This window comes from Ambystoma mexicanum, chromosome 4q (assembly GCF_040938575.1).
Source record: "Ambystoma mexicanum isolate Mex_15411 chromosome 4q, UKY_AmexF1_1, whole genome shotgun sequence".
NCBI classification, from domain to species: domain Eukaryota; kingdom Metazoa; phylum Chordata; class Amphibia; order Caudata; family Ambystomatidae; genus Ambystoma; species Ambystoma mexicanum.
In genome coordinates, this window is record NC_090928.1 from 1266005840 (window position 1) to 1266019077 (window position 13238).

A 13238-nucleotide genomic window follows, 5' to 3' on the forward strand; every position below is an offset into this window, starting at 1 on the left:
CGCGCAGGGCGTAAAAAACGAAATTCCCCATTTATCCCCTTCAGGTTAAACCTGAAGTGGGAAGTCCAATAGTGCCTGTGCAGATGCAAGGTGCCAAAAACAAAATTGCCCCTGTGTACCCTTTGTGCTCTGTAAAACAACATTTCCTATTTGCATTTTCTTTTTCACATTGCAATTGTGCTAAATATCCCATTGTGTTCTGAAAAAGGAATTTCCTATTTAATTTTTTTTAAAGTAACATTTTAATTTATTTTAATTTATTTATTGTGTGATTTAGATTTGTTCAACAAAACTTTATACACATATATTCAGAGATATTACACATTACAGAACAATACACATTGCAGAAATTAAAATCAGAGTTACACAAAATAACAATAATTCATCCTAACAAACAAAACTAAAACAGATCTTTAAAAAAATATTTATAGAGATCACTAAATGATCATTTGGTTCAACAAGTTAAGTCCACCACAAATGTTAATAAGATAAAAGCGGCCTATTTTTAAAATAAGATTCCAACATCAGATTACGAAAATCGGAAAGTGCAGTGCATTCTATAGTTATGCCTTTCAAAGTTTCCTTTGCATTAGAGCAATACCAGCAAGATCGATTAGGCTTAGCTAATTTGCTGCGCGTACCTAATACATCCTTGGTCAGGAGGAGATTTAGCTTCAAACGTACCCAGAAAGACCTTGAGTTCTTAGCAGGATGTCTGGGAAGGCAATTCTGAGTTGTTTTAATATCAAATATAACATTTTCAAAGATATTATATGTGTCTAACCGGGTTCTGTTTGTTATCCAATTAGCAAATCATTTGTCATAAGAATTTTCATGGACCCCTTAATCCATTGAGTTAAAAAGCTACAGTCGTCGGAGGAGACAGATATTTAATTGTTTAAACAGAGTACAGGCCAGGGGAAATAAAATACTGCAAAGCTGTAATTTACACCAAGAGATCATGGCTTCCAGTGAAACGAGACCCAAGATATGTCGATTGCGGCCAAAGGAACAAACGGTGTGAGATTTAGAACCAGCTTCCAAATAGTGGCTTCAACTTTTGTCCACACCAAACCCTCTTCTCGCACCTCGGCTCCATAGACCAATCTCGGAACCAGGATTTGATTATACATTTTTTTTAATACTGGAGCAAGAGGGAATTGACCATATTTATTATCCAGAGCCCGAAGTTGGGAAATGGCCGACACGGCTTTGAGCTCAAGGGCCTGGTTTGCCAATCGAAATGTTCTCTTGGAGTTAAAGGATACACTGGGTATTTTTTGAGGTTGTGTGCGACACTGGTTGGCGGCCTTAACAAAAAGAACCTGAAATCAACAAAAGCGATTCACTGTCCGCCACATGCATTGTGTGGGAAGGAGATCCCTAACTTGGGTGTGACCGTGTAATAAACCGCAACATCATATTCCTACAATTGTTTAACTCCAAGTAATGCGGTTAATGACTCTAGGATTCTGATTAGCCAAAGTAATTCAGGTAAAATTCAGGCTGCTTCGGGTGCTTAGTGCTAGCTGCAGAAATTCAAAATGCCTTATTCTTCTGTGTAAAGGAAGACACTTTTTTGCAAACGAAGAAAACATTTATTTGGCATACAGTAATGCAGTGGTGCGACTCACCATTCTGCTAAGGGAACCCATTTAGGTCTTGAGATTTGTTCGTTCTTAATGGTAATGTTACCCATGTGTTTCTTCTTTTCATCAGGAGTGCAACCAGTTGAGCAATATCTGCAGTCAGAGTCTTCGTTCGTTTGTTAAATGATATGGCCATGTCCAGCGTGGAATGCCTGGGCAGGCACTGCCTGGTTGGGCCCAGCATGGCCCATTTGACCTGGCCTTACCAGCCATAGCAGCAAAGCTTCAAGGATCTGGAGAACATCTCTTGGTAGAGGTTTGGTCTTCATGCTGCAGTCTACTCTTCAGTAATTGCCCAATGCACCCTCTGGCTTTGCAGTGGGGTATTGATCACTATCAATGCTTGTCGTTGCTACCTGCACTGCACACATGATGTAGCCATCAGCCATGTGAAATGAGATTTGCCGGCAAGCCTCCACTACCAGACTCTACTTATCTATAGCATGGAAGAAACTCTGAGGGGTGCACTCTACTATATGTACGAGGCATGATGTTTAGGCGTAGTCAACTACCAGATGTTTTGGCAAACACCCATCAGCCCGAGCCAGTCTAGTTAGTGGGTGAGGGTTCATGGTAGTTGTAGGCCCATGCATCTGGAGAGTGAAACATGGGCTACCCCTGTACTAGATGGTTACATAGCTGACAGTTACCAAAAGCGTTTGTCTAACCAATGCTCAGATGTTTTAGTCATGACCCGCATGCACATCAGAAAACTATGAGCTGGGGCCTGTCAGGATCAAGTGTCTGTTTGCATTCCGAGGCCCAGTGCCAAAGTTACCTCCCCATACTGCGAGAGCCTCAGTGCTGTTGGCTATTCTCTACATCACAAACCTATTGGCCATGCTCACATTTCTTGCACGTGGGGTTGGGAAGATGTGCTTACCTTGCGTGCTTGCTCCAAGACTTTGCAGGCATCCACAACAAAGGTTAAAGTCCTCATCTGTGGAACCTCATTGATGCTCGACACACGGTTCCTGAGGTTCATGGCAAACTCCTGGAAGATATAAAACGAGTATTGACACAGGCAATATTTTGGGGTTCTGCCAATACAACACAAGGGAGTCCTTTAGCAGCCCCTGCTTTTTCGTTACTAACAGTGAAAACAATGTCAGTCAGTGTACATGGATCTTGCACCACAGCACCCATGCTATCCTAGAACCCAAACATTGTACTGCCAAACATTGTACTGCCAGAGAACATCAACCCTATATACTGCAGCTTTTCAGTACTGTGACCCGTACACAGATGTCAGTGGACTATGATTCTTAACCATTACAATATTCGAAGACTGCAATATGGGAAGTACCATACAGCTCTGTCAATGTACCACTATTCTGAACCAAGCATGCATACAATCTAATACTGATGCCAACACCCCGCTCTGCTAAGAACACATCGATCCTATCCTGCAATAAAAACAGTGACTTGAGAAACTGCAATATATATACAACTATTCTAGTATTGGGACCCGAACATTTCAGTTTTGAGAAACACAAGCAGCCAAGTCAATGCACCTCAATGCTCACATGGAGTTCAACTTGCCATTCTAATACAGTCACACACATTTACACACCCGCTCAACTGATGCACCTAAATTCCGAACTCTAGCATCCCTTGACATTTTAATATTGAGAGGAACATGTAGCTCAACTAGTACCAATGCACTTCATTTCTGACTTGCAGCACTGCAAACATGTCTTATTTTGAAGGCACGTCACATTTGAATCATGTGTCCATAACTTGTGGAGAGCACGTGGGGTAATAAACAGGAGGGGTAAATTGGAAGAATGGGGTAGATTAGGTTCATGCACAGCTGCTCCCCATGAGGAATTCTTCCATGGGGCGCCACCTCCCTCCCCGGCCGCAAAACAATATCTCGTCGATGTGGCAGCAGTCTGTACCAACAAGCCATGGAAATAGTGAATGCGGAATCTCAAAGACACAGGGCTGACTGCACACCTTTGCTTACACAGACAGGGATGCATATCTAAGCGACCCAGGTGATGCATTATACTGCCGAGGCCAAACAGCAACTCTTCTCTGCTTCATTCCATCCAACACTCCTCCTGAGCTCATCATTAAGTGTGTGCAGACAAGAGATCTTGTGAGAAATACAGTACAGTTTAACACTCTCTGTGCCTTCAGTAAAGCAGCTGTGAGAATGACTAGTGTCAGACCTTAAAGTGTTGATTGTCATATTTAAAATAACTTTTTTAGTCAAACATTTGTTCTAAAAATCAATCAGACGTCAAAACATAAAAATTACAAATAGCAGTATTGTAACCACATTAAGGAAATTCAGAGATGGAAAGGAGCTTAAAATCATAGGATGGAACTGCTTAAATGTGCCACCGGGTACGAAGTATCAAAATCTGGAAAAATGTTGCCACCAGAAAATGCCATTTATGATTTTCAAAATAAACAAATACAATGCATTTTGATTACAACCTTTTTTTAGCTTTACGATCCTCAGGTCAGGACTGTTACAAACCTAAATGCTAGTTGCGAACACCAATGCTTGCCACTGGCAGAACACCTAATCCTGAGAGCTAGTGCTCTTTTGTCTGGGTCTATGCATGCAATACGCATCACTGACCTCAGCCTATCTTATCTGCCCGAGATGGTAGAGCTAAATAAAGAGCTTAGTGTAATGAATCCAGCAGAGCCATCACAGAATCCCAGCCTAGAGATTCCTCCTCCCATGTGGCCAGGGAAAGTCAGATGCCACCTGATCCCAACTCTGGGCTGGTATTAGATGGGTGGATCACCTGGGAGGAGATGTCCATCAAGGGACTGTGGTGACTCCATCAGGAGAAACGTGGCAATCCCCCCCCTATTGAATATTTATTGGCCTGTTGTCACAGTAAGGCCTCTCCTCCCAGACTTTCCCAAGGTGCCAAGTATAAGAACCCCCTTCATAGAAATGGAAATTATGTATATAAAAGTCAAGGAGTGAATGCTACTATTTTTGGTAGTAAAGATTTTCCATAGGGTTCAGCTTATAAACTCAAGAGAAAAGCTGTATGTCCTTTAAAATCTTCCCCTAAATATATCATGCAACTCCCCTAAACAACGTGAATTAAATGAGGGTGCTGATATTAAACTAACTAGGAACATTATGGACTTCAAGTCCCATAATATTCCTAGTACTGGGACGAGAAAGAGGAGTTCAGAGTTTCCAAAGTGTAATGTGCGGTCTAGTTGTTATAATGACCCACACCTGAACAGGACCTTTAAACATTTAAAGGCCTTTCAGGTGTGGGTCACAGAGAGACAGCCGAAGGAGCAGAAGTGGTAGAAGCAGCAGAAAGAAGCAGGGAATGGAGTCGCTGCTGTACTGGCAGCAGGACTCTGTGTGGAGTTCGTGGAAAGGGACGAGATTGCTGGTGTATGTAGAGGATGTGCAGTGGGAAGTTGTATCTATGCCAGCGACCCCAAGGGAGAGAGAAGCTCCCTGCATCTGGTAACCCGCTCCCATGTCAGCCTTTCACCGGCAAGCATAGGGTGTTGCACAATCTCCATTGACAGCCCGCGCGAACAGTGGAAGGCTGTCGGGAGCTGTCGAACACTACATGAGTCCCGACGAACGAAGAAGAGGAGCCAACGTGTCAGAAGGAGACTCCAGGAAAGACTGGTGAGTTGGCCTGATGCAGGTGACCCGGGGCATTTCGAGGGAGACCGCTGAGCATTTTTTAAATACTGAACATTTAAATGTAAGCAAACAGGGCGCAACTCTTCTGTAATGAGATGTCGAGCAGGAGAATATTGTAACTCTCATTGCCAAAGCCAAATTGGGGAATATCCAATATTTAATTACTATAACCTGCATTATCAAAGCTAAAGAAGGGCAATAACACAAAAGGTAGATACACTTTCCCATAGGGGAATATCTTAAAAGGAGAGATTATAACTTACATTGCCAATGCCAAAGAGTGACATCAAGACAAGTTGAATCAAGCAGTCCCATAGCAAGTTACCTCGAGGGAGGGAGTTGTAAATCCCATTACCAACAGCCAAAATGTTGTGTAAAGGAAAGTGATACACAGCAGGGGGAAAGAAGTGTTGTTAGGAAAGATTTCTCTTTGCTGCACCTTTCCTTCCATTGTTATGGACCCCCAAACCTTTTGCTTTTATTTTTGATACTGACCTGTACTTTTCACAGTACAGTGAAGCCTTATGCTTTAACCTTCACTTCACTAGCTTTTGCACATCTATCATGGGGAAACTGATAAGTCCATCAGGCTGTCAGTACTGGGAAACATGGTTTCCCTTAGTCTTGTTACTTAGTTACTACTTTTAATAACTTATCACTTGTGGTAACTTTTTATCATTGTACAATGCATTTTACAATGCAGTACAATGGGGTACACTTTTGTTCTTGCCCTAGACTAACACTCAAAGGATTTTTGATTACTCTAGGTGTGCTAAATGGACAAGCTGGTGGCAGCAGGGACTTTTAACCATTTTTGGGTGCTTTTTTCGTTTTAGCCTTACCGCGTTTGGTTACTAACTGTGGCTAGTGACCAAACATGGCCATGCCACGAGGTTCTTTAGCTTGTCCTTTAGCCATCTTGTTCTCTAGTCTTCTTCCTGGCCTGAGAGGTCAGGAAAATCCTTCCAGTGCCCGGGAAATTATGAGTTACTCATCGTAGTGCCTAACGTACTCCTAGTCCATAGTCCCCTTTCCTCCATACTGTATTGGTGTCCCTCGCTAGGGACACCAGAACAAATCATCTTCCCCTTTAAATTTAGAGGCATGTGCTCCCCTGACTCCGTCCACCGGTGCCACTCCTCACTCCCATTTTGACGCATCGACAATATTACCATTGCCTAATGACACCAGTTTTATTAGGGTGGAGGATGGTGGGACGTATGGAGGAAAGGGGACTATGGACTAGGAGTACGTTAGTCACTACGGTGAGTAACTTATAATTACTCCTACGTCCCGTCCAGTTTCCTCCATACTGTATGGGCGATTGCAACTGAGTGTAGCCCAAGGGTGGAGAGGTGACCCTCCTTAAGAAAACAAGTTGCTTAATACTGCCTGCCCAAATGCTGCGTCTGACTTGGAGTCGGCATCCAAACAGTAGTGCTTGCAGAAGGCCGAAGGAGTGGCCCATGTGGCCGCCCTGCTGATGACCTGCCACTGGACATCTCTCTGGAACGTGACCGCTGTGGCCATGGCTCTGACAGCATGGGCATGCATGTTAGCTGGAAGTGGTTTGCGCTGCCCCTCATAGGCCTCCTTGATGGCCAAAACCATCCACCTTGCTATAGAGGCCTTGGAAGCCTTATAACCTGGACTTCACCACCCACGAATGTGACAAAGAGGATCCGACTTTCAGAAGCTCTTGGTCCTGTCCAGATAAAATTTCAGAGCACTCCTGACATTCAGACAGTGCAGGACCCTCTAAGAATCGTCCTTAGGGTCTGCAAAAAAACCTAGGTAGGACTATCTACTCGTTTAGATGGAAAGAAGAGACTACCTTAGGCAAGAACGGAGGATGCGTTCCCGGGACCGTTTTATCTCTGTGAAAAGTAGTGTACGGTTCTGAAGCCTCTAGCGCCTGGATTTCGCTAATTCTGCATGCAGACGTAAGACTCGCCAAGAGAGGTGTTTTAATGGTGACCAGCCTGATGTCCGCGGACACCATGGGTTCGAAAGGTTTGTGCGCCAGAGCGCCCAACACTACAACGAGGTCACACACCTGGGTGTGGTTCCTTGATGGGTGGGTAGAGCCTGGTGAGGCCCGCCAGATGTTGCTTAACCACCGGGTTGGAGGAAGAGAAGACTTCCTCCTCTGAGTTCTGGTATGCTCCTATGGCCGTCATTAATTGCAATGTCAATTTGCACCCCTGAGTGTGCAAGGTGTGCAGAGAAGGATAGCACGTAGTTCAACGTGCAAGTAAGTGGGTCAATCTCCTTAGAGCCCGCCCAGTGAACCGAGTCCATTTAGTTTTGCACTGGCTCCTAGTAGCCTCGCTCCTCGTGCCCTGAATAATGTCTAGGTTAGCCCGTACGCTGCAAGGGCCAACTTCTGCAGGGCAGATGAACCTGCCCTCCTGCTGCGATATAAGGTGAATGGGGGGCTGTCGGAGAGGCTGAGCAGCTCCGAGAACCAGGGTCTCGCTGGCCACCATGGAGCCAGAATGATGCTTAGGTGACATGATTTTCTTATCTTGCAGATCACCCTGTGAACCAGAGGAGTGGGAGGAAATGCATATGCTGTCATGCTGTTCCACTGTATCTGGAAAGCGTCACCCAGGGAGACGGGGCCCTGCCCCTGCCAAGACACGAACTGCAGGCACTTCCTGTTGGACCAGGTGGCAAAGAGATCCACCTGAGGGTGCCCCCAACTGCTGAAGATCCCCAGCAGGTCCAGCTTTTTCAATTGCCATTCGTAATTGTCCGCTCCGAGCCTGCTGAGCCTGTCCGCCTCCAGGTTGAACTCCCACCTCAAGTCACCATCACCACAGATTCCTCCCTGGAAGGCTGGGGAGCTAAACTGGACAACCACAGCGTCCATGGAGTCTGATCCCTCCAGGAGCAAGAGTCCCATATCAACGGACTAGAGCTGAAAGCTATCTGGATCGCTCTCAAGGCTTTCCTGCTGCTTATCTGTGGCAGGGTGGTCCTCATTCAAAAGACAACTCCACTAGCTTGTATTAAATCAACAAGCAGGATGGCGCCAGCGGTGGGATCAGGGGGAGCATGTCCCTGAACACATCCCTAAGGATGGACCCCATCTGAGGAGAACTCATGACCATGAGGAACGTTTAAAAAAATCTGTCCTCGCAGGCTGGTGGGGTGGTAGGTGGTATTGACGGAGAAGTGGGTGGCTGCTGGGGCCTGTGTGTACTCTGCCTTATTGGCTGCGTGGTAAATCTGCCCCGTGATGCTGATGGATAAGCTGTAGGCCACGTACCTAGTTGAGACCAATCCCACCTTGAAACTCGTTCACCCTCCTGCTCCGCACCAGGGGGCGGTATCGGACGAGCAGCCATCTTGACTGGCCCGGTGGCCATTTTGTCAGGCTGCGTGCCACGTGCCAAAGTTGTGGCGCTCGCCTCGCTGGGCCCAGCCTCCTCCATGACTCTAGGCGGTGGAGCATGAGACCTGCCCTGCGCCTCAGGACGGGGCCTGGTAGGCATGTTGTCCTCGGTGGATTCGCCAGTAGTGCTGCATACAGGCACCCCCTCGGATATCTGTCCAGTACTAGGGCGTGGCCCCTCAGGTGGACACCCGGTAAAAGAATCTTGCGGTCCCACAGCACTGTCCCCGGAAGGATCTAAGAACCCCTCAGCCTGACGTCCGGTAGCAGTAGCAGCCTTGGTACCTGTGCTGGTGCAAGAACCTGACTGGTTACTCCCACTCAGGCGTTTCCTTGGGAAGGAGTCGCCATTGCGGGGTGTGATGGGGGGAAAAAGCAGCCCTACCTTGGGCCTCTACTTGTGTATGACGAAATCCTTCAAGCCCACAGGAGGCGACTTCTCGAAGAACTTCCCCTACCGAGATAACCTGTTTTTCAGAGCGTGCGGTGTAAGCGTGTCACATCCCTCCCAGCTGTGATCGGGGCTAAGGCAACGGAGGAAAAGAGCGTGGGGTTCGGACGTAGGGAAGAGCCCTTTGCAGGCTGGACATCGGCTTAAGCCCGCTGACGTCAACATGCACCGGGGAGGAGTGTGGCGCCAGAGGACCAAGTACCTGATTAAGACCAAAAAACAGAAGACAAAAGACAGAAGAAATTATCCGAGGAAGAGCATGTGGTATTACAAGGCCAAAGCCAGGGAAGCGCATGCCCCAAGGGCAGCGCGCCTCTAAATATAAAGTGGAAGAAGATTTTTTCTGGTGATAAAGGTTCCGTCTCCCAACCCTAGCGAGGGACGCCCATACAGTATGGAGGAAAAGGGACGGGGCGTAGGAGTAAGCAGAGGCTTTTGGTGGGCTACTGGAGGTCTATGTGCATTTTCTGGCAGGATGTGGGCTCGGACTGTCTGGTCCCAATCCACAAACTGGTTTCAGTGTGTCCGAGTGTTATGCATGAATGTTCCCGCCAGTGGTCCTCATTGGACCACTGCTGGGGTGTGTGTGTGTGGGCTAGTCCTGCTATTGGCTAGAGGGAGTTTCAGCTCTTAACTGGCTTTTAGGATAAGAAGAGGACTCCTGCACCCACTCTTCAGGGATCGTGAGTAACCGGAAGGAGCCAAGACTCCTGTACAGCTGTGAGACCTGTCTGAAGGTGGTCTGGTGACCAACTTCTGCTGCTGTCCTGGAGGTGCCCTGTCTTGCTATTAATCTTCAGCAGTCCTGCGAGGGAGCTGCAACCCGTGGAGTGGAGGGAACATGCATTCCCGACATCTGCCCGGTAACCTGCTAAGAAGAGCAGTCGGAAGTGTACCAGGACTGTCCTCTGGCTGACCAGCTCTGAGTTTGGGCTACCGTGCTGCCGATGTCACTGTTCTGCGTTGATGCCTGGTACTTAGGGGATCCACAGATTGCGTCACTGTGCTGCGGCGCACACCGTCCGAAACAGCTTACCCGAGTCGAGTCTAGTCCTGAGAGGGGTCCTGCATTGTGTTTTTCTGCATTCTTCATCCAAGAGTCCTTGCACCAGCGAAAGACACTGACCAAAGAACAGCTCGAACCTGCAACCCCTGCGAATCAAGGACTGAGGCTGACAGCGGGAAAGCAACTTCAGACCTTCTTCCATTGACCTGCCAAGTCCTGGGATTAATCAGAGTACGGGGTGTGAGATACAGTGGTTTTAACCTGCCCCTAAACTCCCTCTAGAAGTTTTCCTAACTATTATAAAACTTTTACTATACTTTGGCTTTGTCATTGCTTGCTCGTGAAAACCTTTCTGAAAGTTGCGGGCACTTCTTTTAGTTAGAATAAACTGTCCTGTAACCCTTGAACCGTTCACTGGACCCCAGGTCGGCCCTAGGGTTAAACATTATGTAGAACATAAAGACCTACTCTTGGTATTTGAGAAACAGTACTTCTATTGGTGCACAGCGTATTTAAAACCTAATTTCAGCCCATTATTCCAAACCATTGATTATCAGATACTCTAATCGCATTCTGTATCGGGGCAGCATAGGATAACAGACCTTGTGTAATTAGCGTGAACAAAAACATTACATAATCACAATACATACATTAACACTATAGATATTTTTTTAGACCATAAAATACATACATCATACATGTCCAATCCATTTGCTCCGATGTATAGTCAAAAACATATAACAGATTCTCACTATGTACAATTCTAGCACTACATAATCACATATAAAGGCGTCATATGCTACTGCTTCGCACTGATCACCTTCATTTAAGAAACATGCCAAGTGAAGAAGGGGTTCAACTCACAATAAGTTTCACAATATGGTCTCACTACCACTAGCCGTACTCTCATACAGTATAGTAAAAGGTAGACCCTAGGGTTTTAACACAGCAGGTCGCCCCTAGGATAAAACATTCTGTAGACCATAAAGACCTACACTCTTGGCATTTCTTATCAATCTGTTCCAAAGCATTTACCAGACCAATACAGGCGAGTAGTCAGATGCATATAGAAATATGTTGAACTCTTTAGACTCAACACAAACCGTTTCCCTAATTCTTATAAAGTCAAACCCTGAGATGGTTTGGGGCCTGGTTCCCAAAAGCCACCAGTTTCAAAGCATATATTTCTTCAGGTAAGTGCTTACACAATAGCAGTGCCAGTGGTTACGATTAATGCAAGAGTTGCAAAGTTAGATAAAAGTTCAAGTAAAGTTCAGGCAAGTACCCAACTCAATCCAACACACTGGGATATGCCTAGAGAGGGATCCTTAACGCAGGCGCCAGTACCAAAGGTCAGGTCAGAGCGAGTTAGGATCAGGACTTTATGCCCTAGTTACACCATAGGAGACAGAGGGAGAAAGCAACCACAAAGTAGCCCTGGCTGAGAGTTCTCAGGATACTACGGCTGGAGGTTCCATACTTCGTTCCAGGCTTGTTCTTCAGTTCTTGTTCCTTCCGCGAGGGTCATCTAGATGGTTAGACAGAAGAGATAAGTTGTTCCACAGGATTTAGTTTCAGTCAGTCGCAGTGCACAGGAATTAGTTTCGGATAGCTTCCCATAGAAGACCCAAATGAAGACAAGTGAGACGTCTGTTGGAGAGAAGGGCACGAGACACCCAAGGGACACCAAGAAGACCAGATCCAAAGAAGGTCACTGCGTTCAGGCGGTGACAGGCGATCATGCAGCAGCAAACACAGGTGCAGTCCCAGCAGAGCTTGCCTTGGAGTGTGATGGCTGAAAATGCAGGAGCAGTCTACTTGTGGCACAAGCTGAATATCTTCCAAGGCTCTACTCGAAACAAAGATGGTTGCTGCAAGGTAGCCGAGGAGAGAGCTGGTCAGTCCACCTGTTGGTCTAGGGACACTTCCAGAGGCTCATCAGGCATGGATCCTCGAGCAGAGGTAGAGACGGGTTGCTCCCACCAGCCCAGGGGTTGAAGCACCAACAAAGGCCTTCTTGAGATCAGGACATAGGAGCAGGGCTTCACCGGAATAACACTTAAGTCGATGCTGGTCAGCTGTAGGAGTCGACTTTGGGTTGTCAGCGGTGTGCTCATCTTCGCAGAAGTCGTAGTTCCAACGAGGATCTGATGAATAGTTGCAGGAGCCCTCCTTTCATCCAAGCTTAAGGCTGGGAGCAAGCGCAAATCCAAGCCCACCAATGTTAAGGATCAGCACCATTCAATGAGCCATGATCACGGATGGTCAGTCAAAATGTCGAAAATAAAATGTAGAATGACAATAATGTCGAGAAAAAAATGTCGAATTCCCTCTTTTTTAATTATATATTTATTTTGGGGTCCGGGAATAAAAAAAAATGGGTAAAAAAAAAAAAAAGGTGTTGGGGGACCCCCCATTTAGAATAAAAAACATCATAAAATAAAATTCGACATTTTGACTTTCTACATTATGACTATAAACCATCACGGATAGCCAGTGGTCATCACAACAGCTCAGCAACAGACTTTCTGGCACCAGAGATATGGATTGGGACTAGACAGTTCCAGTCCCCTTCTCTGGCTCACACACAATACAACACCCTTTAGCCCGCAAAAGCCACAGCTTTCCCCAGGAAAGGGCTTTCCATATAAGGCATTTCCTGACCTGAAAAGGCAGGAAGAAGGCCAAAGAACAATATGGCCAAAGTACAAGTGAAAATTCTTGTGGCTCGGCCATCCTAGTTTTCTAGCCATCTTTAGTAGCCATTTGCCATAAATGTAAAAGTGCACAAGTAAAACAACACAAAAACAGTAAAAATACCTCAGCTGCCACCAGCTTGTCTTAGGCACATTGTAAAAGTAACCACAATGCCATCATATGAAAAGATAAGAATACAAAGTATTCTAACTGTACTTCACTGTAACGTGATGTGTGCAATTGTAAAAAGACAAGAAATCACAACGAGAGGGAGTCTCTCAGTACCGATAGCCTTACGAGCTAGTCTGTTTCCCATAATATGAGCAAACAGGCAAATGAATTGAAGCAGAACGCTTTACCTACCTCCAAAAAGTCAGGACAGA

The 13238-nt window shown here is 46.2% G+C and overlaps 1 protein-coding gene across 3 annotated transcripts in view; it reads right to left on the reverse strand.

Annotated features, from left to right (window-relative positions):
- The window catches only part of CUL9 (cullin 9), a 1917728-nt gene that overhangs the window by 212464 nt on the left and 1692026 nt on the right, over nucleotides 1-13238 (reverse strand). For all 3 annotated transcript variants that reach the window (XM_069608881.1, XM_069608880.1, XM_069608879.1), the window contains exon 37: nucleotides 2533-2643. In XM_069608881.1, coding sequence (XP_069464982.1) covers nucleotides 2533-2643 — 111 coding nt within the window. The remainder of the gene's footprint in view (nucleotides 1-2532; nucleotides 2644-13238) is intronic.